Source organism: Globicephala melas, chromosome 20, assembly GCF_963455315.2.
Source record: "Globicephala melas chromosome 20, mGloMel1.2, whole genome shotgun sequence".
Classification (NCBI taxonomy): Eukaryota; Metazoa; Chordata; class Mammalia; order Artiodactyla; family Delphinidae; genus Globicephala; species Globicephala melas.
Window position 1 is genome coordinate 3147030 of NC_083333.1, and position 26950 is coordinate 3173979.

The window sequence follows — 26950 nt, forward strand, 5'->3', positions numbered from 1 at the left end:
GTCCCGGTTTGGTTGTATTTTGGTTCTTGGTGTTGGAAATCAGAATAAAAGGAGACAATATCTTGCAGAAAATGCATTTCACGCCCCTTTCAGGTAACCCCTCTAGACCCGAGGTGATTTTCGCGATCCCAGATCCCGCGCACGGAGCCCCACCCCTATCCTGGCCCCACCCCTCGACTCCCGTCCTCTTGAGTCCTCCAGAGAAGGGGGGCGGTGCTCGTTGCAAACCCACAGTCAGTCGCCAGGGGGAGACAGCGGCTGCAAGAGCCAGGGGTCCCTGTCCAAGGGCCAGGCGGCGGAAGCGGAAAAGGCGGGACCTGGGGCGCACGTTACGTCAGCACGTGCGAGCGACAAGGCCGGGTCCCTGGAATAGAGAGGGGGCGCTTCCTGTGCATGTTGGCTGTGAGACGGTCTCTGCCGGGTTGTAGAGTTCGACCTCATGGCGGAGATAATTCAGGAACGCATAGAGGATCGACTCCCCGAATTGCAACAGCTGGAGCGCATTGGACTGTTCAGTCGTGCGGAGATTAAGTGAGAGAGCGGAGGAAGAGGAAGGGCTGGGGCGGGTAGAGAGGGGAGGCTGGGGCGTGTGTGTGGCGGGGGGCAGGGATAGGGGACACTTGGGTTGTGTTTATATTTTCTAATGTGGTAGAAGCCCATTTCCAGATTCTGATGATGCCCAGAATTAATTTCGCACTCATTGCAAGGTGATCCGTCCATTTACCCCTCAAACATACAGACAGCTCTTCATGGAGGAGGTTTTGAGGCTATAAAGGGGATAAAACCAGGATACCCGCCCGTCAAGAGCTAGGTGCCCTGACACAGTATGGTGGGGGAGACAGACAAGTGAAACATTTTGATCACAGTGCAGCGTACTGTAAGTTGATTGTAGTAGAGTACTGCCCTAGAGATGTGAACAGAGAGCCGTGGGAGCCCAGGAGGAGTAGATAATTCTAACAAAACTTGAAGATGGGGATCATTTAATTCGATTTTATATTTTACCCCAGGGCTTAGCCAACAACTAGTATATAGTTGTTACTCATTAATTTGTATAATAGTTTTTAATAGTTTACTGTGACTATTTCTTCATTTTACAATGACTGCGAATGTAGTACTGTGGCTATGGGAACCTTAAAGTAAACATTTGTTTATGAAACGCAACATATTGTGGACTCTTTAATAAGAGTGGACTCTGTATTTAGTTCATTCCTTAGCTAAATACAGTGAGATTTCTCCCATAAGCCCTTTGCAGTAGTGGTATAGGTAGAGACAATCTAGGTTTTTTTTTTTTTTTAAATCTACCTGTTGAAAATTCAGAAATAAGAGGAATTTAGGAAAGAAATTTGATTATTATTAAAACCCAAGTGACTTGAATTTGGAGGAAAAGAAATCTCTACTAATACCACATATAAATAATGTAAAGTACTACTTAACATTATTTACTTTGCTGGTGGGAATGTCAGTGGTCCTGGCAATCGATTGATGTGATTTTCATGAAAGTTTTAAGGTACATCTTCATGCCCTTAAGACCACAGAAGTCCTGAAACTAGTATATTGTAAATCAACTATACTTTATAATAATAATAAAAAAGAACACAGAGGTAATTATGTAAGAGAAAATGGGGACTTCCCTGGTGGTGCAGTGGTTAAGAATCTGCCTGCCAATGCAAGGGATATGGGTTCGAGCCCTGGTCCCGGAAGTTCCCACATGCCACGGAGCAAATAAGCCTGTGCTCCACAACTACTGAGCCTGCGCTCTAGAGTCTGTGAGCCACAACTACTGAAGCCCGTGTGCCTAGAGCCCGTGCTCCACAACAAGAGAAGCCACCGCAATGAGAAGCCTCTGCACAGCAGGGAAGAGTAGACCCCACTCACCACAACTAGAGAAAGCTCACAGGCAGCAGCGAAGACCCAATGCAGCCAAAAATAAAAATAAATAAATTTATATTAAAAGAAAAGAATATGTACTTGCTTATGAAGGATAATTATTTGGGAATTATATATTTTGGCAAATAGATGTTTCAAATATATTAAAAATAAACTTTAAAAATTCCAAAGTTATTTATTTAACTTCTTGTTTCAAGTGTTACATTTTAAATGGCTTTCTCCTTAGGGCTATCATTAAAAAGGCTTCAGATCTAGAATACAGAATACAGCGAAGAACTCTTTTTAAGGAAGACTTTATCAATTATGTTCAAGTAAGTGAATAATTTTATTTTTAATCCCCTCACAAATTTAAAATCAGTTATAGAATAGTGAGCTTGATGTCAGTTTTCTAGAAAATTCTGGAACTGATGATTAGACAGGTAATTTTTGAACAGGAATAGAGGTAATTTGGTAATAGTGTTGCTCCACTAAGGCTTTGGTCCTTGGCAAACTGAACATTTTTTTCTTCTATAGGGTTAGTAGATCAGAGTCTGCCAAAGACCAGTGTATCAGGATTTCAGCAAGAGGTTTGATCAATTATGTCTTGTGGGGAAAAATAAAGGAAAGTGAGTTTGATGATAGCACATGGTTAGGAAGTTAATGCTTATGTGCCTGAGGTCTGTTGATTTAGAGAGAGGTGAGGTATACTGCAAGATTGTTCAGTCCTGTAAATCAATGGAAAATTTGATTGAAGATAAAATATACATGCTTGGGACTTCCCTGGTGGTCCAGTGGTTAAGAATCCGCCTACCAGTGCAGGGGACACAGGTTCGATCCCTGGTCTGGGAAGATCCCACATGCCGTGGGGCAGCTAAGCCCGTGCGCCACAACTACTGAGCCTGCACTCTAGAGCTTGCATGCCGCAACTAGAGAAAGCCCATGCACAAGCAACGAAGACCCAATGCAGCACCCCCCCCCCCAAAAAAAAATATATACACACACACACATGCTAGATCAGTTTTCAGGGAGAGAATAATGTGTTGGATGATAAAATCAGGATTCAGAAAGAATCCAATAATAAGATGTTATAAACCTTCTACTTTGGGACTTCCCTGGTGGCACAGTGGTTAAGAGTCTGCTTGCCAATGCAGGGGACACGGGTTCGAGCCCTGCTCCGGGGAGATCCCACATGCCGCGGAGCAACTAAGCCCGTGCTCCACAACTACCGAGCCTGCTCTCTAGAGCCCGTGTGCCACAACTACCAAAGCCTGCGCGCCTAGAGCCTGTGCTCCGCAAGAAGAGAAGCCACTGCAATTAGAAGCCCACACACCGCAACAAAGAGTAGCCTCCGCTCTCCACAACTAGAGAAAGCCCGCGTGCAGCAACGAAGACCCAACGCAGCCAATAAATAAATAAAATTAAAAACCAAAACAAATAAATCTTATACTTTAACACTAATAAACATTATAAAAGGTTCTAAGTTTAGCTTTTAAAAAAACCTACTGAATGAACAATATATGAGACCTGGCTAAGAATCTTGTATTTGAAGGAGGTCCTAAAGCTCAGTAGATTGCTATATCCAAATAGATGAAGAAGTATGTCATGTCAAAACATATAATCTAAGTGATTACATGAACAGAAGTAGAGTGTTGGGTAAGTTAGCTGAGCAGAGGAGGTTGCAAACAGTAGGCACTCAGAAGACGTTGGTTTGAAAAAATATTTTGCATTTGTGAGACTATGTCTGGAGCATTGTCAGCTCAGGATGACATGTTAAGAAGGACTTTGACATTTTAAGAAGACTTTGGTTAGAAGGCAGCCAGGACGTAAACCTTGTTCTGGGAGGAATCATTTGAAGGAAATGGAGATGTTTAACCTTAGGGAGACTTAAGAAGTGGCAAATAATTTCACTCTTCATATATTTGAAGAGCTATGTGTGGATTAGGTTGATTTGTTTAGTTTTAGAGCACAAATTGAAATAAGTTGATATAAAAACTCACATACACACCTCTCTTACATGTATACCCCCTCTGCCTGCACACAACCATATATACTTGCTATGAGACATAAGTGGCATTTTATATTGAGATTCTGATTATCCACATTGAAAACATAAAATTAGATCCCTTCCTCATGCAAAAATAAATTCCTATGGAATTGAATAGCTAAATGTGGTGGGAAAACTAAATCTTCTACAAAAAAACATGAATGACTTCAGGTAGGGAAAGTTTTTTTTTTCTAAATTGAAGTATAGTTGAATTACAATGTTGTGTTAGTTTCTGGTGGACAGCAAAGTGATTCAGCTATCCATATGTGTACATATTTTTCATATTCTTTTCTATTATGGGTTATTTCAGGATACTGAATGTAGTTCCCTGTGCTATACAGTAGGATCTTGTTGTTTATCTATTTTATATATAGTAGTTTGTATCTGCTAATCCCAAACTCCTAACTTATCCCTCCCCCATCCTGTTTCCCTTTTGGTAACCTGAGTTTGTTTTCTATGTCTGTGGGTCTGTTTCTGATTCATTAGTAAGTTCATTTGTGTCATATTTTAGATTCCATATATAAGTGATATCATATGGTATTTGTCTTTCTCTTTCTGACTTACTTCCCTTACTGTGATAATCTCTAGGTCCATCCATGTTGCGGCAAATGGCATTATTTTATTCTTTTTTATGGCTGAGTAGTATTCCATTACGTATATATAGCATATCTTCTTTATCCATTCATCTGTTGATGGACATTTAGGTTGCTTCCATGTCTTGCTAAATAGTAAATAGTGCTGCTAGGAACACTGGGGTGCATGTATCTTTTCGAATTATAGTTTTCTCTGGATGTATGCCCAGGAGTGGGATTGCTGGATCATATGGCAACTCTATGTTTTTAGTTTTTTAAGGAAACTCTATACTGTTTTCCATAGTGGCTGTACCAGTTTACATTCTGGTAGGGAAAAGTTTCTTAAAATGAAGAAGACTGTGAAAGCACAAACCATGAAAGAGAAGATTGATTTGACTATGTTGAAGGTAAAAATTTCTGTGCAAAAAAGACATCATAAATAATGTAAAAAGATAAGGCACAGAATGAGAGAAAGTATTTGCAACATATATAGTCAGAATCTAGAATATGTAAAAAACTACAAATCAAGAAGAAATGACAAACAAGTGGAAAGAAAATGAAAACAACTGGAGAAATAGGTACATGCAGTTCACAAAGGGGAAACATCAGTCATTGGTAAACTTTTGAAAAGATGTTAGCCTCGTTAGTAATCAGGTAAGTATTGATTAAAACCAGGGTGCAGTACTACTTTATACCCATCATATTAGTAAACGTTTTAAAGACTGACAGTATCAGCATGTAATTTGTCCCACCACTTTCAAGAGCAATTTGGCAATATCCCATGAAGTTGAAGATGCATGTACTGTGTGACCCAGCAATTTCATTCATTCAGTCATACAGTATATATTGAGTACCTGTTATGTACATGACACTGATGGGGTACAACAGTAAGTTAAGCAGACAGAAATCATGTTCTTGAGGAGCTTACATGTTAGTGGTAAAGTTCCTGGATATATCCACAAGAAGATGTGTACAAGAATATTAATTGCAGCTTTTTGTAATAGAAAAATTGGAAACAAATACGCATCACAGGAGGAAGGATAGGTAAATTGCACGTTCATATAATGAAATGCTATACAGCAGTTAAAATGAATGGACTTGAATTCTACATGACAGCAGGGATATATCTAAAGTCAAAATGTTCAGTAAAAATATGGAGTGATGGGTTCATTCAGTATGATACCAGTTGTATAAAGTTTAAAAGCATTCAAGACAACATTATAATGAAGTTTGAAGTCATGCTTGTGAACGATAAACACCTGAGTCAAGATCATCATTTCCTCTGGAGAGGGAGAAGAGTGGAATCAGACATGGGGGGCTTTGCCTTTATTTGAAATGTTTTATTTCTAAAAACGTTTTGAATCAAATATAGTAAAATGGAGGCTTTGACATAGCTGTGTGGTAGCTGCATGGGTGTTCTGTATGCTTCAAATATTTCATAAGACAGTTTTAAAATGAAGCATGCGATCTTGTAAGGTTCTGTGCCTTCTGTCTCTAGTAGTTTTCAAGCTTAGAGAGGAATTATATAGTAGTGGTTTTTGGAGAGTCTTAGAGGTTCTCAGTGGTCCTTTGGAGGCAAGGGTAGGGAGAGCCAATTAGGTGCCCTGTTTCAGCTAGTACAACCCTGTTTATCTGCTTTATTTGCTTGTGCGTCAGCTAAAATTTTTGAATGGTTAGTTTCCTAAAAGTCTGAACACACCGTTGTAGACGAGGAAGTTAGATTGATATTGTAAATCTTAGAAGTCTTAGAGTTTTAGTAACATGCTTTCTTTGTATCTAAGATGTTTAGATGCATGCATGTATTTTTGAGTTTTGCAGATGTAAGGTGAATTTTTAGTGAATGCTAGACATTTACTGTAAATTAGGTTTCTTGATAGCAAATTATTTTCTGTTTTGTGTTCTTGATTTTTATTTACTTTATGATTTTGACTAAATGCATCTCCTCTATATAAAAGGTTATACTTTTTCTTGTTTTCTCTTTTTTTGTATGTTTTTCTTTCATAGTATGAAATCAATCTTTTGGAACTGATCCAGCGAAGACGAGTTGTAAGTAGATGATTTTCTGGAAGTTGGAAAAAAATATAGAATTAAATAGTGTGACTGCAAAGCTAGAACTTGGGTTTGGGAAGTAGTTGGCATTGATAATTGTGTGGTGGTGTGCTCATAATGATACTTGTAATTATTTGCTTTCTCTACCAGTACTGTTTAAAGATCAACTGGGAATGCTGCTTTGGATAAATGGGATTAAACTGAGGCTTTTTTTTTTTTTTAATGTCCCTTTTTAGCGTATTGGGTATTCATTTAAGAAGGATGAGATTGAAAATTCTATCGTACACCGGGTACAAGGTGTCTTCCGACGTGCGTCAGCCAAGTGGAAAGTATGTGTTCAGAGTGCCCTTAGCTGTAAGGGATGTGAAGATGTGTATTATATGTATTATGAATATGGATATTCAAATGTATGGTTGTGGATTCTTACCTTGGGTATCTCAATACTTATTCTAATGATAATATCATGACTTGAAACCACTTATGAAACCATTAAGAAAATTGATCGCATTACCTTAGAGTTAGTCTGTGAGGATGATGCTGAAAACAGTGGATTTGATTCATATTTAAGGACCAGAAAATTGTCTGGGATTTGGATATGTCTCTAAATAAAGTACCCCGAGCTGGGGAACTTGGAGGTGGAAGATAAGGTTAGAGTAGGCGCAGCACCTCAGTAACTTGGTTTTTTTCAAGTTTGGTTCTGGGACCGGGATATATTATATGGGAAGTACTTTGGATTCTTGGGAATAACAAATTTTGTCTTAGATCATAGTAGGTGGGAGTGGGGGGATGGAACAAGTTGTCATGGTTAAGAGATCTAAGGTGGGTAAGGAGCAGCCTAATAGGCTGAGGGATGTGGCACATTTTCTGAAATCTGCCTCTGTTGCAAACAAAATTAATGCAAAGGTGTATTGTATATAAAATTCAAACTCAGGCAACTTACTCCATTGCTTTTCTTGCAGGATGATGTTCAACTTTGGCTGTCTTATGTAGTCTTTTGTAAGAAGTGGGTGAGTATTGGGCAACCCTGTCTTGGTCCCTCTTTCCTGCTTTTGGTCATTCTGCATTTTAAACCTCATCCTTGACTACTGAACTCCATGTTTTCTCCAAAGGTGTGTAAGGTTAACAAATGGGAAAAGAACCCAAGAAGCCTGTTGCATATTTGAATGACTATATAAATGGCTTCCATATCAGCTGAAAAGAAAAGGGTCTTTATGCATATATGTTCAGTAAAGTTGAAAACATTTTTTAGATATTTAAAATGTTTATGTTAAGTGGTTTAGGTAGAAGAGAACCCTGAGTGAATCTGTATTTGTTTATATGTCCTTAGCAATAGCAGATGTCGCCGCCTCATTGGAGCTCATAGTTGGTGAGGGTACAGTGCAGATCACTTAGAGTTTAATAGCAATGACTTTGCTGTGCAGGAAGTAGAATTTTTCTTCTTTTACAGGCTACCAAAGTTCAACTTAGCAAGGTATTCTCTGCCATGTTGGCCATTCATTCGAACAAGCCAGGTATGGTGAAATCCTTGTCAGTTCTTTTTCTACCTTATTTGTAGACTCAAGCCATTTTGGAATTTATTTTGCTTGATAAACCTAAGAGAGTTATTTTGAGAACTTGGCCTCAGCAGTTTTTATTCCTGAATAGCTGCCTCTTAGTTCGTCCCTGCTACTGTGAACTAGTTACTGTGCCAGGTATTGTATCTGTGAGCAAGAAGGACTGAGTTTCTTTTTAGCTGATGGTGAAAGAAACTCTTCAGTCCTTTGAGGGGAATTCTGTTTGGAGGCAGTCAAGTCTGAGGATTTCAGAAACGTAAAGGGGAAAATATTAATACAGATTTTACAAGAGCGATTAGCACAGAGTAGGTACTCAAGTTTTGTAAGAGAAGGACTTCTCTTGTGAACACTGTGTAAGCAGTACGATATTTTATAGTGAAGGTGCTTCAGTGTCTGTTCTGGAGTATTAGGTTTACAGCACACGAGACTCAAAATCGGCTACATTTGGCACCGGTTGATTCCGAAGGATACAACAAGACAGCGTTAGTACTGTCAGCCGTTCAGAGGCTTGTCTTTGGTGGGAGGGCATGAGAGCACGGGAGTGGGCAGAGGATCCACACTGGCGTAAAGGACCCCTGGATGGGTGCAGCTTCCAGGTATTATATCTGTGAACTGTGCTCAGTTTCAGGAGTCACATGCTCAAGAAAGCCCAGAGCAGTGGCTGTCTACCATTCATAGCCCTCCTCGTCCAGACACAGTTACAAACCGTGGGTCATTTTTACCAAAAGCAATCTTGCCTGGTAATAGCTGATCTTTTTTTTTAAAAATATCTTTATTGGAGTATAATTGCTTTATAATGGTGTGTTAGTTTCTGCTGTATAACAAAGTGAATCAGCTATACATATACCTACATCCCCATATCCCCTCCCTCTTGCGTCTCCCTCCCACCCTCCCTATCCCACCCCTCTAGGTGGACACAAAGCACCGAGCTGATCTCCCTGTGCTATGCGGCTGCTTCCCACTAGCTATTTATTTTACATTTGGTAGTGTATATGTGTCCATGCCACTCTCTCACTTTGTCCCAGCTTACCCTTCTCCCTCCCCGTGTCCTCAGGTCCATTCTCTGTGTCTGGTAATTGCTGATCTTTATGAAGTTTCTAGGGAGATAGCTAGAATGTTACCTCAAGGTTAATTTCTTATGTAGAAGGACAAAGGTTTTTTGTTTGTTTGAAGACTTTATTCCCTGTAGGTACGATAAAAAATTTACTTTAAAAATTGAGTCATTTGAAAAAAACTATGAACTACTTTAAATACAGAGAAAAGAGCAAAATAATTTATTTCACTGACTCCAAGATGCACAATTTTTTCCACCATTTTAAGACATTAAAAATTTGTATGTGAGTTAATGATGATGTTGACCTTAGATCTGATGGAATAGAGTAACGGGCACATAAGTACCCACAGATGTTAACATTTACAGATTTGGTTTAGAACACTCTAAATTTTAGATAAAGCAACAATACTTTACAGATAACCATTAGAAATTCCCTATCTTCATCCTCTTCCTCTTTTGATTAGATTTTAAAGAAAAGATCTTTGGGTATCAAAATTGGTGCATTGGTCTTTTCATACCTGACTTGATTACTTTATTGAAATGAAGTCTGATGTTTTTCACTTACAGCCTTGTGGATTATGGCGGCCAAATGGGAAATGGAAGATCGCTTGTCTTCAGAAAGTGCAAGACAACTATTTCTTCGGGCTCTGCGCTTTCATCCAGAGTGCCCAAAACTTTATCAAGAGGTGAGTGTGTGTGAACATAAGGTGAGAGTCATGTCTTAGTTTGGTCCTCTGGAGACGTATATACTTTATTAAGTTAAAAAGGCTTCGATTTATGGAGACTAGGAATAAGTAGGGGAGCTGCTGGGGAAAGGGGGTCAGAAGGGTATTTCTTGGCCAGTAGTAGGTGTTGACTTTGCTCATCTTCCAGGTTTTCAGTGAGAGATTGGAACTCCTACCTGTCCATTACCGTGGGGAGGGATAGGGAACTGGACCCTACCTTTCTTTACTTGAGGGTCAGGGTTCAGCCATCTTTATATCTTTGTATGTATGTATTCATTCATTCATTCATTTATTCCCCTCCCCTTCTCCTGCTCTCCCCTCCCATCCCCTTCCTGCTTCTTTTGGCTTCCCTTGCTGTTTTCCCCACTTTGTTCTCATTCTCTTCATCTAGTTTTCTTGAGATAGATATTTCCTTCCCCTCCTGGTGGACTTATTCCCCCTTGAGGGGTGCACTAGAACAATGAATGATAGCCAGATTTAATTTTAAAAAACCCCGACAAATGCTAGAAATGACATATTATTGAAACTGCACCCTTTTCTGAGGTATTTGTCAGAATAAGGGAGAAACTACTGTTGAACCTTCAAAGGAAAATTAAGCCCTATGTGATGAGGGAGACCCTCATTAAGACCCCTATGTGTGATGGGTCTTAAAGCTAATAGGTTTTGTAGCTGTCTCAACCGTATTTTGGTTTTGTAGTAATTTAATGTTTTATATTAGAGTCTTGCGTCCTTTCTCTTCATATTCTGTTAGACAGTTCTTTGTGGCCTTTATTATTTTTATTGAGAAACTGTTATAAGAATCAGTCATCCCTGCTATTAGAGTGCTTATTGTATGGTGTTATTGTTTATGTTTTTTGGAGGCTTTCACAATTGCCTAGACTTGTATTTTCTAAAATGGAAATAGAATTTTTGCTTATTCTTATCAAAAGTAAATAGAATTTATTTATTATAAATGGTTCAGAGAAAGCAGTTTTATGAAAAAAGTAACAGAAAAAGTACTCATAATTTTACCTCCCATACTTTTATGCATATTACAGGTATTTAAAACAGGCTTTATTCTGAAAAGTGGGATTCTACTACACATTTTTGTGTTCTATATTTTTACCTAATACATCACGAATATAGTCCCATGTTAGTATGTATTAATTTATATTAGTGATATTCAAACTTTTTGGTCTTAGGACCCCTTTACAATCTTAAATTCCCGAAATCCCCAAGGATCTTTTGTTATATGGGTTATCTGTTAAATTTTATTTGAAAATTAAATATTTAATTGAAATTTAATTGAATTGAAAATTAAAACCAAGAAATCTAAAAATATTCACTTAAAAATAATAAACCCGTTACATGTCAATATAGATTACTTATTTTTAAATGAAAAAAACTCTTCTGAAACAAAGTTTAAAGAGAAGAATGGCCTTACTTTATATAGTTTTAACCTTGTAGACCCCCTGAAAGGGTTTTGGGAACGTCCAGGTATCTCCAAGTCACATTTTGAGATATACATTATCTGTTCTGATAGTTGCATTTGTTAAAAAAAATAAAGATTTTAAAAAAATTTTCCACTCTAAAAGTAATATGTACTTTGTAGAAAATCTTGGGAAAAAAGCCAGAAAAGCACAGAAAAGGAAAAAGTGTGACTGATTGAGGACAAATACTATTAACATTTCTTCATAGGCTTTTTTCCTGTGCACATTTTTTACATAATGTTAATTGTGTTATATGCAAAATTTTATAGCCAGCTTTAAAAACAAAGTAAAATATCACTAGAAATGTGGTGCACCATTACTAAACTATTGTAACTGTTTTATGGCCGCATCACCAGTCTGCTTCTTTTATAATATATTTTACTTTCCCTACTTTTAGACACTTAGATTGTCTGCGTTATTTGCTCTTGTACCTTTGTGTATGAAACTTCTAGGTATTTAGGATTATTTCCTTATGATCGATTTCTGGAAGCAGAATTTTTGGGTTAATGAATATAAACATTGTTTTTTGTTTGCTTTTGTTTTTGCGCTACACGGGCCTCTGACTGTTGTGGCCTCTCCCGTTGCGGAGCACAGGCTCTGGACGCGCAGGTTCAGCGGCCATGGCTCACGGGCCCAGCCGCTCCGCGGCATGTGGGATCTTCCTGGACCGGGGCACGAACCCGTGTCCCCTGCATCGGCAGGTGGACTCTCAATCACCGCACCACCAGGGAAGCCCAAACATTGTTTTTAAACTTGTCATTTTAATGTGTCTTGTAACATAGAATTCAAAGTATTAAAAATTCTGGACAAATCCAACTTTGTATTATGTGTTAACCATATGTTTGTATAGAAACATTCGGGAGAGGGAATTCCCTGGTGGTGACAACGGGGACCCGGGTTCGATCCCTGGTTGGGGAACTAAGATCCTGCAAGACACGTGGCGTGACCAAAAAAAAAAAAAAGCCTTGTCAATGTCAGCTAGTTTCATAACAAGATAGATTATAACACTCCCTCCACACTTCCCCAGATCTGATATTTATGAGTAAAAAGAGGCATGTTATATATTTCTAATTAGAAAATTATCTCCAAAGGTTTTCAGTTCATTATTTCCCTTCTGTGTTAGTATTTTAGGATGGAGCTGATGCATGCTGAGAAACTGAGGAAGGAAAAGCAAGAGTTTGAAAAAGCCAAGATGGATATGGTAAGATCCTAATGTATTGTCACCTGTTAACAAGATATAGTGTTTTGAACCTGCTTAGGAGTAACAGAAAATCTTTAGGAGCACTGTTCGTGACTTGCCGGCCTGCCCGTGGCTGGCGGGTTCCATTCCAGTGCCACAGCAGTTCCAGCACCACACGACTGACTGCCTGGTGGCTCTTGGTTTCAGGTCTTGGAGACAAAGTGGGAATAAAAAAGAAAATCTTTAGAATGTACTTTTCTTTCCAACTTAATATTTTGAAACTTTTAAATGTCTTGCATTGATTTAATTAAAATGGGCTTAGTAATAAAAATGGAATTTTGTGCTTTAAAAATAGACATTTGGACTAATTGGAGTGGTCCTTGAAATTATTACTGATGGAATGGCTACATACTGTTCTTTATGATCTCATTAAATGATATGTTAATGAGTCGAAGGAGCTCAAGAATGGTTGTGAAACGTGTGATTCCTAGCCTTCTTTCTTTTCCTTTTTATGTAATTTTTTACGTGACAGAGTAAGTTTAAAGAAACAAGTTTGAGAATATTAGAGCTGAAAAAGGAACTTCACTATCACCTGTTATTGTGGTTACCAGCTTTGAACTTTTTTATCCAAATAAAATCTTACACAGAAGGGTGAACGTGGCATGTAAAACTTGACCTATTCTGGTCTAGGTAGAGAGTGAGGCCTTAAGCCGTGTAATCTTGCTACAACTCTGGGAGCCTGAGAATACAGTGGAAGATGAGTGATCTTATTCAAGCTGTACATTTTACAAGTGAGGGAACTGGCCCAGAGAGAGACGTAATTTGCCAGAGGTCATGTGGCATAGGTAGTCTAGGATTGTTAATTTTCATTCTAGCGCTATTTCTACTTACTGGCATTACCCGTTCAGTTGTTTAATATCGTACTCTTTAGGGGAATCTCGAGTATGCTGAAGAAATCCTTATGGGCGAGTTGGCAAGGATCATCTACAAAAATTCTGTAAACATAATTAAAAGTAGGTATCCTTTGAAAATTTATTTATGGTGGGAAAGTGAAACATTCAATTTATAATGAGGAACCTTTAGCCTATTTTGAAAATTTCTGTTAGAATGTGTATAAAACTCTGATTGTAGGGAATAGTGCCCCGATTCTTTCAGAAAAGGCCTATTTCCCCTTAGATTATAACTGAACATTTCAATAAGTTTTTGAGTACTTAAATCATGTGGGGAGTTGAAAAGAATAAATGATTTAGTACATTCTTTTGTGTCCTAAAGATGCTTAGAATAAAGTCCTTAATGAATACTCAAATATTAATAATGACTTTGCTTGTATAGTGGGACCATGTGTGATTTTTTTGTTTTACTTCCCACTTTATAAAAAAACCAAAACTAACTCCAGTACTTTAAGAAAGTGCTCCTTTAGAGTCTTACTCCCCTCCCCCGCTTTTTAAATTTTAGGTGCAGAATTTCATGTGTCACTGCTTTCAATTGCACAGCTATTCGACTTTGCCAAAGATCTGCAAAGAGAAATTTATGATGAGTAAGTAAAATAGTGGAAAAGTGAATATGTCTGTTTTGATCTTGTGGTAAGGGTTTGAAGTTGGATATTTAGAAAGGGGGAAAGAAGATACCATACAAAATCCTTGGAAGAAAGCTGTTTTAGGACTATTGTATAGTATTTTATGTATACATAAAAAGTGTATTTTTGGAGAAGTTGTTTGACTCACTTACTGGCTTCCCTTGGGAAATAGTTTGCCTTTGTTCAATAAAAAATATGTCCTATAGCTTATATAAAAATCTATATTCCTGCTTTCCTGGCATGTCTTTTGTCCTTAAGATGAGAGTTGTACTCATGAATGTTTATAGTTGAGTGCTGCAGGTAATCAGACATTATTCTTTTTTAAAATTTATTTATTTTTGACTGCATTGAGTCTTCGTTGCTGCGTGCGGGCTTTCTCTAGTTGCGGCGAGCAGGGGCTACTCTTCGTTGCGGTGCACGGGCTTCTCATTGCAGTGGCTTCTTGTTGCAGAGCACGGGCTCTAGGCGTGCGGGCTTCAGTAATTGTGGCACGTGGGCTCAGTAGTTGGGGCTTGTGGGCTCTAGAGCACAGGCTCAGTAGTTGTGGTGCGTGGGCTTAGTTGCTCCGCAGCATGTGGGATCTTCCCGGACCAGGGCTTGAACACGTGTCCCCTACATTGGCAGGCGGATTCTTAACCACTGCGCCACCAGGGAAGCCCCAGACATTATTCTTTTAATGTCTGGTTATATGGTTGAAGAATTATTTGCAGCCTACCTTGTGGGTACTTCACCCTTAATAGGACTCTTACTTTCGTAGGAGATAAGAGAGAACCTGGATCAGTTTGCTCTGTGGATACCTTTAGGGTTTTGGTACATGATTAGGCTCCTTCTATTAGAGAAAATCAAGAGTCTAGATATGATAAGGTTTTCTTGGGCTCGAGAACCAGGTATCTTGTCACACATACCTGCTGGTTTGACTTTGAGAGCTAACCTACAAGTTAACATTTGTGAATGATGTCTGAAACAATCTGAAACTAACAAGTGTGTGACAGCTCTGATCCATTGACAACATTTACATAGTGAGGGTGAAGACATCTGGGGAGCCTGTTGGGAAATGACCCTTTTGGTGCTGGAATTGTTAAAGGGGTGTCCTGGGTACATTTTCAGAGCATTGGGACTGTCTCTCTGTTTGATGTTCTGAGTTAATCTTATGTCCTAGGTTGATGTCAGTATTTTTCAGCCTTCAGGCTCTGCATACAGACGACCCCCTCACTTGGGATTATGTGGCCCGCCGAGAATTAGAGATCGAGTCACAGCCAGGAGAAGAGCCGCCCACAACAAAACAAACCAAAGTGGCAGAGGTGGGCCGCCGGGAGGAGAGGTGCTGTGCTGTGTATGAAGAGGCGGTGAAGACTCTGCCTACAGGTGAGCTTCACCAGGCCCTGTGTGCTGAGGAGTAACGGTGTTCTTGAATATGAATCTGAAGCTCCATTCCCATGACCAGAATCCATTTCTGGAACCTCTCTGTGGTAGTTTACAGTGTGCCTGGCTTTTCCAACTTGTTCTTTCTCTTTTATGACCTTCCTCGATAGCTGTGGCATTTGTTCATTTATTTGGGGAAGTAAATGATACTTAGGATGTGATCATTCAGAAGGATGTTTCATTATCATTACTTAATTATCTTCCATTATAGATATACTTGATAATTTTGTAATATTGGAAAATAAAGGTAAAGGGTGCATGACATGGATAAGACTTTTAATTTTTGTATTTATGTCACTACTCAGTTGTTTGCCCTCAGTATTTGAGATGTTTGATAGGCTGTAATCAGAATAACTTATATTTTTCACCAGACTAAACCAGTTTAAACTCTTCCTCAGAGGAGTTTTCCCTTCAAAGAAAAGATGTACGATGACTGTTAAACTAAAAGAATTGCTGGTCTGATCAACATAATCCCTCTGATTTTTCCAGAGGCCATGTGCAAGTGTTACATCAACTTTTGCATGGAAAGGTTTGCTAAGAAGACAAGCAGTCGGCACCTCAGAGAGAAGGTATTGACTTTGTTATGTGGTTACAGTGGCTGACTAGAAAGTGTCTTCTGAAAGAACATAGGCACAGGTTTTTGGGGTCTGAGACAGCTTCCAAGAACTTGTTGCATAACCACTCTTTGTCCTGTGAATGACCTGTCATTCTGAAGGTCTGAGTCTGCTTTGCCCTAGTTCTGGCCACCAGGTAAGGAGGTCCTCTCTTCCTGGGCTGTGCTTGATGCCACTGCCCAGATCATTTAATTATAAGTGAAACCACCTCTGTCCCTTCTTTCAATTCTCAGAAAGGTGTAAAACTGCTTTCGTTCCTGTCAGAGGCCAAAGACCCCTGCTGGGAGCTTTGTGATGAACTGAGAGATTTTTTTCTGATTTCAGAGGCTGGAAAGAACCATGGTTGCATTCAGGAAGGCACATGATCTCAAACTTCTATCAGAATTCCAGTACAAGCAGTGGGTAAGGACCTGGACACATTCAGTGTCAATTACATGTACTTAATTCTGGTTGGTTCAGGCTGGTGTCATGTGTTTTAATATATATAGTTTTATGACTAAGCACATTTGGAAGATTGGCATGGTAGATGTAGAGAGTGTTTATTATTTGGCTGTCAGTATTTAGTGTGTGCCAGAAATGAAATCTGTACCAGTAGAGGGAGGAATATTGTAATATATAGTGGAAAACACGCAGAACAGAGTCACAACTGGGTGTATTTTGTTTGTCCATCCATTCATGTTTTCCTGAACCTACGCTTGGCTCAGATTAACCGCTGGTACAATAAAGACAAATTAGATGTGTTCAGTGTTTTAGAAGCTGACATTCTAGTAAGAGGCATATTAACCCATCCTTATACTCTGAAGTGGGTAAGGATTATTATATATAGAGACCAGAATAATGTAGTGTGGGAATACACAGGTCTAGACTGGGTTTTGTGACTTAATAGGTAGGTAATGGGCAAACCACTTAACCCTTCTGAGTTGCTTTACTTGATTTTAGAATAATGATAGTGATCCTTGTTTTTGCCACCTCACAAAGTCGTTGATAGCATTCCATGAGATGGTGAACGTGTTAATGTATTTAAATACTTTCTTAGTGGAAAAAAAAGGACAAAAATCTTTATATTTATTGAATGCCTTTTATTTGTATAACTGTTAACCTCTTTTGATTTATATATTTTACACAATTTTTATGTAATTGCAATTAATGTCTTGCTGTTTTGTACTGTGTTGTACTGTTTTTACATTAACATTTTTTCTATACTTTATATGTAGATCGACATAAACTATTGATATATATTAGTAGCGTATTGTATTGTACCACGACTGGGTACCCTTCTTCCATTATGGAATCTATCTGTGAAAAATCCCAGGCCTGATGAGTTCAGCTGCTCTGTTGGAGCTACTGAATGCTGCTGGCAGGACAGTCCGTCCCACCCTGTGAATTCAGCTGGGCGTGGCTTAGAGTGCCTTGGCAGTCCTATTCTCTTTCCATTATTAGTTTCTTTTGGCATTCTGAACTTGGATTTCCTTTCGGATCCAAGCTTTCTATCATCTTCAGCTTCTTGCACATGCTGGTGGGAGAGTCTTCTCTTTTTCCTGGGGATCTCTGCTTTCACCTAATGCCTGTTCTTCCTTAAGTCTCAGCATAGATGGGGCTTCCTTTCTGGGAGTCCTTTCTCATCACTGCCAAAGATTCTGTTGGGTGCTTCTGCTTTGTACTCCTGTAGCATATGATTCTTTTTCTGTGATGGTACGTATCAGACTCTCTGCTACTAAATTGGAGGCGCTGTGGGCAGTAGGGAATGCACCTGACCTCCTCATTATTGAGTCTAGACTGTATAGCGTGCAATTAACATGCTTGCTGAATGAATGCATTATATACTGCCATTTACTTGCTTTTTTACAATTTTGTAGAATTGGATTGGTTTTAGGTTTTTCTTTCCCTGTTACAGTAGTGTGGACAGAAGCATTTTTAAACAGATATTTCCTCCTGTTCATTTATTTGTTGGGTCATATTTGTTAAAGTAAAATTCCCAAGTTTGTGGCATGAACAGTCTCATGACTCTTTTCAGAAAAATGGGTACCAGTTTATAGTGTGCCCAACTCTGTTTGAATGAATAAACTTGTTTCTTTACCATCCCACAAATACTGGTGGTGGATGTGGGTTTTATTGTAGTGAACTATTTTATTAAAAACGTATAACTTTCAACCTAAATTATTTAGGCCATCTGCTTTTCACTTATTTTTTTTTTTTTTTTTTCACTTAATGTTTTTTTGATAGCCCTTGGGGATAGGAGCAGGGAATGGAGGAGAAATTCCAAATTTTTTACTTTGTGCCTGTTTGGCCACCATGGTGAAAGGTTTAGAAGAAAGGCTGTTGAATCTATTGCCTCGCATGAGGTCTTTATTTGTCCCCATTTCCATAGATAATGTAGCTCTCAGTAGATACTTTTCCAATGACCCTTTGTCTTATCCAGAGCGAGTTGTTGCTGCACCATGACTTCCTTACAGAAGCTCTGGAGGTGGCAGGAGCCGGGATGGAATTGTTCAGAGGCTCCGTGATGATGTGGCAGGTGAAGCTGCAGGTCCTGATTGCCTCAAAGAGCCCTGACGTAGCCATGCTTTTTGAAGAAGCCTTTGTGCACCTGAAACCCCAGGTCTGTGAGTTGTGTCTTTTGTATTTCATTCTGTTTGGGAAACCTTTTAAGACTGCAGCCAAAGCTCATCTGGAGTAGACTTGTCTAAGGAAAGCTGGCCCCAGAGTGCATTTGTGATGATGGTTCAGGGATCATGGGTGGAAGAATTACTTCCATTTACCAGCCTATTTCTAATTCATTATTTGAAAGTCGACTAAATTATGTAAACTTTTCTATTCCTGTTTATATATCTTATAAGTGAGAAATACTAATAGAATATTATTTCTAAACTTTAAAGTTTAAAAGACTAAACCTTAAAGCTTTGTAGTGAATCTTTTATACTAGTAGGAGAAAGATATTCCAGGAGTTAAAATAGGGGGAAAAAAATCATAGTTATTTTACCGTTCATTTGTATGTGCTGCTGGGACATGAACAAAGGCTAGATAGTTCAGCCTAGATTAGTTAGCACTTGTGTTGTGGTCTTACACAGCACAGACGTGACCTGGCTAGCTTGGGTGTGACTAGTTTTGGGTTGTTAAGTGCTTAACTTACTGGTAATTGATGCTAATAACTTTAGGCAGTATTCCCCAACAGGGGGAAGTAGCATTAACAGGAGGGTATTGCTTTGGGCAACCGGGTCCGAAGGCTGTCTGTGTTCCGGTGTACCATTCCTGCCAAGCACTGAGAGTTCTGTACAGTGGGGCAGACTGGGAATGACTCTGTATTGCACATATTGATTATCTCAGGAGGAACCTGTCTTCATAGTGATGAGTTTTCAGAGCATAGTGCTAAGATGTCATTTTCTAACCTTTTTTTTTTTTTTTTTAAATTGTGAGCAGATTTGTCTGCCATTGTGGATTTCTTGGGCAGAGTGGAGTGAAGGTGCCAAAAGCCAAGAAGACACTGAAGCAATCTTTAAGGTACAGGCCCCCTGTTGTAAGTCTTGTGTGTGGGGAATGAGCAGGTAGCCCTGCCAGTTGGCTAGCTTTCAAAGGGTTATCTCTAAAGCAGGTGCTCCCTTTAAAGCACTATTCATTGCATGGCCTGGGATGGTTTTGGGAAAATTTGTTTTGATATGTAGACATTTCCTCATGTAGCTTGTTTCTCTTTTCTTTTAAATTTTAGAAAGCTGTCTTAGCTATCACGGGTGGCGACTCAGTCACTCTGAAGGATAAGTACCTGGATTGGGCTTATCGAAGTGGTGGCTACAAAAAGGCCAGAGCTGTGTTTAAAAGGTACTCACAGACACGCATAGCTATTATGAGTCTCTCAACCCCCTTCTCAGCCCCTCGTACCCAGATTATATGAATCACAAATAGATGGAGGAATAAATCCAAGAGCTGTTAAGTTCATACCCATTGTGGAAATTTTTTTTTTTTTTTTTTTTTTTTTGCTGTATGCGGGCCTCTCACTGTTGTGGCCTCTCCCGTTGCGGAGCACAGCCTCCGGATGCGCAGGCTCAGTGGCCATGGCTCACGGGCCCATTTGCTCCGCGGCATGTGGGATCTTCCTGGACCGGGGCACGAACCTGTGTCCCCTGCGTTGGCAGGCGGACTCTTAACCACTGCGCCACCAGGGAAGCCCTTGTGGAAATTTTTTAAAAAAAGAGAGAGAGAGGTAACTAATAATTCATTGTAATCCTATCATCAAGAGAAAAACCGTCCTAGTGTATCATTTTAAAATTTGTTTTTCACATGTCTGAGATTATGCTATAATTGCACGTGGTGTACCACTTTTATTGATGAACATTAGACTGGCCTTTTTCCTACCAGTTACAATTCTTCATAAATAACATTTATTAAAAACAGCTATATGATATACCACCCTGTGGACGTGCCATGATTTATTTGGCCACAGTAACTGCTTTGATGAACCTTTGTGCACAAATATTATTTGTCCGTATTGGAAATTATTTTCTTAGAATATGTTCTTAGAAATGGAGTTCTTGGTCTCCTTCAAAAAGACCTTGAGATGAAGGAGAGGGAACTTAAAACCCTGAGAGTGAGAAAGAAGAGAACAGGAAGAGAACTGGGTAGGTGTTTGGTGGTGGTGAAGAGTAAAGGCACTGGAGATTGAAAATGGTGAGTGACTGGTAGCCAGGTCCAGTCGCCATGCTGAACTGCAGCCAGGACTTTATCCAGCTACGTGTGGCGGAGGCACTGGCGCAGGTGTTTATATTTATGCGATGTAAGAGGCTTTCTTCACTGTGGAAGATAACGGTTCCCCCTGTTCCTTTTTAGTTTACAGGAAAGCCGTCCATTTTCAGTTGATTTTTTCAGGAAGATGATCCAATTTGAAAAGGAGCAAGTAAGTGTCCTGTCTATGCATTTTTTGTCTGGGAATATGGATTAGTGCTAACTAATCTATGGCAGCACTTTGTTATTTAAAAAGCACTCCTTATAATACAGTATAATTTCTGGTCCCTTCCTCCAACCCCTTTTTCATAGATGTGGCTTTAGGAATGGTAATCAAGCAAAGAAGAAAAGGTACATGTCTGGAAACTAGACAACTCAGATGTCACCTCTTACAGGAAGTCCTCCCTGCCAGGCTGTGTGAGGTGCTGCTTTTCTGCCTCCAGTGCCCTGTCTGTCTCTTGTTTTGGGTTGTGAGGTAGAGAGTAGGCACTCGTAACTGTTTCTGGTGTTCTTTAACTGAACTTGTGAATGAGAAAAAATACAGGAAAGTGTCAGTTAAAAAAAATTATACATGAAATTCCAAATATATCTGTAATCCCCTCGCAATAATACAACCGATCATATTTATTTTTATTTTTGTTGTTTTCTTTAATCCTTATTTACATACATATGCACAGTTTTATGATGTTTTATTTCTGACTTACGTGACATGTGGAGGTTCTCACTTTTTTTTCCTTAACATCATTTTGTAAACACATTCTTGTGTTTTTACCTGGCATCATTTTTAATGGTGGTTGTATTATTCTTAAACCTGTAGTTTTCTTAACCATTCCATTACGTTTAGGTTGTTTCTAGATTTTTGATATTGAAAACAGCGCTGCAAGCATTTTGCTTATATAGTTTTTTTTTTTTTCTTCTGTTTTGAGGACTGGAGATACTGGCTTTTTTGTTTTTTTAAAAAATGTTTATTTATTTATTATTTATTTTGGCTTCGTTGGGTCTTCATTGCTGTGCGTGGGCTTTCTCTAGTTGCAGCAAGCGGGGGCTACTCTTCGTTGCGGTGCATGGGCTTTTCATTGCGGTGGCTTCTCTTGTTGCGGAGCACGGCCTCTAGGCACATGGGCTTCTGTAATTGTGGCACGCGAGCTCAGTAGTTGTGGCTCATGGGCTCTAGAGCGCAGGCTCAGTAGTTGTGGCGCACGGGCTTAGTTGCTCCGCGGCATGTGCGATCTTCCGGGACCAGGGCTCCAACCTGTGTGCCTTGCACTGGCGGGCAGATTCTTAAACACTAGACCACCAGGGAAGTCCCTATACTGGCTTTTTAAATGGTTCTTTACATATTGCCAGATAGTTCTATAAAAGTTATACTTATTTATAGTGATAATCACCATGTATATATATCAGTATACCTGTTTCCTCCATACCTTCTCCAAGTGTTCAGTTTCGCCTTCTCTCTTTTATTTTGGTATTTTGATTGGTGTTTACTTTTTTACTTTTTTTATTTGCCACACTGCGCGGCATGCAGAACTTCCTCGACCGGGGATTGAAGCCATGCCCCCTGCAGTGGGAGCGTGGAGTTTTAACCACTGGACCACCAGGGAAGTCCAGGGATTGGTGTTTATTATTTTTATTTGAATTTTGAAAAATTAACAATGAGGTTGAACTCTTATTTTCATAGGTTTGACCATTGTGTGGATCAGTGATCTGTTCTAGTCTTACAGTATAGGACTTAGTCTAGCATAATAATTCATAGCCAGGCTTTGGATTAATAACACAATGGTTATGTGCCTTGGACAGGTCACTTAATTCTAAGCTTCGACATCCTTATCTGTAAAGGAGGTCGGAATACCTGTTCCAGGGGTGTGAGGGTTACAAGGCCAAATGGGAGACTGGATGGAAAGGACTTTGCACAGTTCCATGCACACTATGAGCCCTTCACAAAGTGTGATTCTGTTTTTCATGCATGTGTAAGATGTGAGGTTAAACTGGCTTTTTATAAAATAGTACAGTCTCGGTGAAGAGAAATTGGAATGAGGAAATAGTTATTTGACTACACAAAAAGATTTTTAAACTGAAGATGTTAATTAATCTGCTTTGAAAATGAAACAAAGAGAATACGTTTAAATGGAAGTAGAGGTGAAGAATTAACAGGTATTGATTGTAAAGTTAGCACTGTCTACTCTGCTTGGTGCATAATTCATCAGCATTTTAATTGAATCCTTGTAGTTGTCCTAAGGGATATTATTGTCCTCATTTTATGGGTGAGGAAACTTTAAGGTCTGTCTGATGGGTTCAGAAAACTTCCTGAAGTTCATATAAGTAGTATTTATATATATTTTGCCTTGATATAAAAAGTTTTAAGGTGGGTGTGGCTAACATGTGCCAGAGCCCAGATATTCAAAGGAAGAAATCCCTTACCATAGGGAATAGAACCTTCCCCATTTATTTATTTAAATCCTGCTCCTCCCTCAGGGCTTTCACGTATATTTTCCCGTGGAGGTGCCCATGTTCCCCCAGGTGAGAATTAATTAGGCTTTTTCCTTGCCACCAAAACAAAGTGCTTTTATCACTGTTTGGCGTTTACTTCACTCTGCCATGTAGTGTCTTTGACTTTTCTCTGGATAAGTTCAGAGTCAGGCTGTGTTCATTTAAACCTATCTCTCCTCCCCTTCAAATGCCTAATAGTTGATAGCTGCTTAACAATACGTGTGAAATGAATTTGTGACGATATAAATTAGGCTTTTGAGGCAAGATTGTCTGATTATTTTTGTTAGGAATCCTGCAAGATGGCGAACTTAAGAGAATATTATGAGAGAGCTTTGAGAGAATTTGGATCCGTAGATTCTGGTAAGTAAACTTCAGTTATAGACACATGGGTCTGTTAGCATGTGTGGTCTGTAACCTATGATGGTTAGAATAGTGGTTCTTAACTGCTTTGGGGTCATGGGCCTCTTTGAGGATAAAACTTGGCATCCTTCCCCTGCCTCCTCCCTCACTCAGTGCATAAATGCTGGCAGACATAATTTTGCTTATAATTTCAAGTTCACAAGCCCAGGTATCCATGGGTCTTCTGTTAAGAACTCTGGACTAGAAGGAGGTTCGTTTGGTTTGGTTTCCTTGAAAAATGTGATATTTGTAAGGAAAAGGTTAATAATGTAGGTCAGAACAAAATGGGGTGGGGATTACAGCAGAAGGGTAGTGGGATACTAATTGACAAAGATTGTCATGGGCTGTTGCCACATTGTCTGTATCTAATTTATAGGACTTGTAAAACATACTTCTTGGTATAGGTTAAGTCATGTAAAGTCTGTTTACTTGTGAACTCAAAAACTGACATGTAGAGTTGTTAAACTCAGATTTAAAACAATACATTAGCTTTTTCAAGGTTTCAGCAGACCTTCTGGTGAAATGAATGAATATGGCATTTTTACTAACCCAAGCAAGTTTTATTAAGCAAACTGACAAGGTCCTAATGAACTCATTGAGGTCTGTTTCACCTTGAAAGAGACTCAGCAAAATCCTCCCTCTACAATATTTAGTATTTTTGAGTTTATGAAATATATAGACTGTCATGATTCTTTCTTTTTAAAGTGAAAGCAGTTTTCTTGAGAGATACACATTCTATAGTAGAATGTGGGCTGTGTCAGAAGGTGAGAGCACTAGACTGTCATGATCCAAGTGAAGATTTCTACTTTAAAAAAAAAAAAAAAGGTTTGAAATACCATAGTGTAAAGAAGCTGAGAGAGGTATTGTTTTCCATAGGGTTCTAGGAAAATAACAGCAAGAAATTATTAAGTTTCTTAGAAATCTTGCATTGAATTGATACTAAATAATTAAGTTTATGTAATAAAGCCTTGTCAGTTACCTAATTGTATGTTTACAGTAATTTTTGGGATTCCCTTTAAAGATCTTTGGATGGATTACATCAAAGAAGAATTGAACCACCCCCTTGGTAGACCTGAGCACTGCGGACAGATCTACTGGCGAGCCATGAAAATGTTGCAGGGAGAGTCAGCAGAGCTGTTTGTAGCTAAACATGCTGTGCACCAGGCCGGCCAGCTGTGAAAAGAGGAAGAACACAGCCAACTTTGTGAAATAGTGTTGTAAGCCCTCTGCATAGTTTTGTATTATGCATTCATCTGCAGTTTGCTTAGATGGCAGGCGAGATGGTGTCTGATTTTGAGACATGCTTTAATTTTGTTAATGCACTAATCTTTAATTCCAGAAAAGAGAACTGCTGTTTAGTGGCCAGAGGCCAATTGTTGAGGCCAGACCTACCATAGGTCCTAAATGTTTTCCAAAATACATGGAAATCGCATCACTGATCTTCTTTTATCACCACTGGTCAAACTTGAGTATCTCTAATCTAGACCCAGGGGTCAGTTAAGATAGGAAAGTACAGTTCTGTTTATTTTCTCTTTATTATAAAAGTATATGTGGGGGCTTCCCTGGTGGCGCAGTGGTTGAGAGTCCACCTGCCGATGCAGGGGACACGGGTTCGTGCCCCGGTCCGGGAAGAGCCCACATGCCGCGGAGCGGCTGGGCCCGTGAGCCATGGCTGCTGAGCCTGCGCGTCCGGAGCCTGTGCTCTGCAACGGGAGAGGCCACGACAGTGGGAGGCCCGCGTACCGCAAAAAAAAAAAAAAAAAAAAAGTATATGTGGTATGCATTTGTTGTCGAAAATATGGGCGGAATAGAATAATGTGGAAAAGAAAATAAAAGCATTCTGTAATTTTATCATCTGGACTAAAAATCACTAATTTGATTTCCTTTATTAGAATTGATTTATACTGTTAGATCATTTACTCATTCATTCATTCATTGAGTGCCCGTCATAGGCAGGAAAGAGGAGAAGCTTTCTGGGATGGAGGTAAGGGTTGGAGGAACAGAGCTGGATGTCCTGAGTTGGTAGAAGCAGCAGAGAAGGATGCTGGGTATTGGGGGAAAAGTTGTCCTTTAAGAAGATTTAAGTGATTATAAAAGTGTGTTCTATCTCTGGGACCGATCTGCAGAGAAATGTTTACATTGGGGAGGCCCAGCAACAAAAGAAGGGCAGGGGTAGGGAGTAAGTTAGAAAGAGAAGGGCTTCAGAGGCGAGGATGGAGGATGGCTTGGAGTAGAGAAGGGCGTTCTGGGAGCAGGGGAGGCAGTTGTTTGAATTGTACATTCTGTAACTTAACATTGTGATGCTGTCACTGGGAGAAGCATTCAGTTCAGTTTTACTTACTGTTATGTTTCACTTAATATTATGGTTTTTTTTCCATGTCATTAAATAGCCTTAAAAAGATTTAATGAATTCAGAACATTCCATTGTATAGATGAGGCATGACTTATTTTACTAATCCCCTATGGTTGGACCTTGTCATTTCTAATTTTTTCTTGTAAGTACTGTTGGTGAAGATTCTTGTAAATCTTTGTTAACATCCCTGGTTATTTCTTTAGGAGACTGACATCTGACAGGAGAATTACTGTATTAAGGGATATAACTGTTTTAAAGAATATTGATAAGTGTTGCCAGTTTGCAATGTATGAAAATACTTTCAAGCACTGTGGGTATTATATTTCTTATTTTTACCATTTTAATAGGTGAAAACTGACATATCCTTGTTTTAATGTGCATTTCTTTGATATCAGTGCAGTTAATGCATTTTTCCTGGCTCTCATGTCTTTTCATGTTTGACTATTTTTTGACCTTTTTTTTTTTTTTTACTAATTTATAAGAGTTTTTTATGTACTAAGAATAGTAATCTTTAGTTCTTCTCTTCTTTTTTGCAAATAATTTGCCCCCAGCTTTTTTTTTTGTGGTGTTTTTTGAGGTCCAGAGGTTTTGTATGTATGATTTCTATTGTTGAAAACCCTACCTCTTGCTGAGGACAACTCAGTATTTTTTCCCCCATGCAGTTAATTAAATTTTCCACAACACCGTTTGTAGCCATTTTGGTCTCTGCTGATTTGTAATACTACCTTTATTATATATTAAATTCCTATGACTATTAGAGTCTATTTTAGGGCATCTTTATTAGGAGCTTTTTTACCCAAAATGGTGTGTGTGTGTCATTTGTTTTAAAATAAGAAAAATCTCCTCTTTCTCCTCTCCGTTAAGTCCCAGGAAG

General features: G+C 39.1%; 1 protein-coding gene and 1 non-coding gene across 6 annotated transcripts; both read left to right on the plus strand.

The window, feature by feature from the left end:
* Positions 1-329: 329 nt before the first annotated feature.
* On the plus strand, positions 330-26876 carry UTP6 (UTP6 small subunit processome component). 5 transcript variants are annotated; one of them, XM_060290632.1, is made up of 20 exons: positions 330-531; positions 2114-2198; positions 6487-6528; positions 6768-6860; positions 7491-7538; positions 7979-8042; positions 9706-9824; positions 12456-12533; positions 13444-13525; positions 13968-14049; positions 15269-15453; positions 16000-16079; positions 16449-16526; positions 18544-18723; positions 19542-19622; positions 19828-19937; positions 20943-21009; positions 23310-23354; positions 23612-23684; positions 24745-26876. In XM_060290632.1, the coding sequence occupies exons 1-20, from the start codon at positions 440-442 to the stop codon at positions 24900-24902; spliced, it is 1842 nt and encodes a 613-aa protein (XP_060146615.1). In that variant the 5' UTR covers positions 330-439; the 3' UTR covers positions 24903-26876. The 5 variants fall into 5 exon arrangements, with proteins under 5 accessions (XP_060146615.1, XP_060146616.1, XP_030717967.2 ...); XM_060290633.1 differs by lacking the exon at positions 6768-6860; XM_030862107.2 differs by lacking the exon at positions 23310-23354 and having other exon boundaries at positions 331-531; positions 24745-26875.
* LOC115856221 (small nucleolar RNA SNORA54) lies at positions 12612-12734 on the plus strand. The gene has a single exon (XR_004040744.2). It is a non-coding gene; the product is annotated as a small nucleolar RNA SNORA54 (small nucleolar RNA).
* Positions 26877-26950: the final 74 nt, after the last annotated feature.

Coding starts and splice junctions, on each gene's coding strand:
- UTP6 (XM_060290632.1), top strand. CDS start 440: ATGGCGGAGATAATTCAGGAACGCATAGAGGATCGACTCCCCGAATTG. Junction 8,043..9,705: donor CATTCATTCGAACAAGCCAG/GTATGGTGAAAT, acceptor TTTCACTTACAG/CCTTGTGGATTATGGCGGCC. Junction 14,050..15,268: donor CAAAGAGAAATTTATGATGA/GTAAGTAAAATA, acceptor AGTATTTTTCAG/CCTTCAGGCTCTGCATACAG.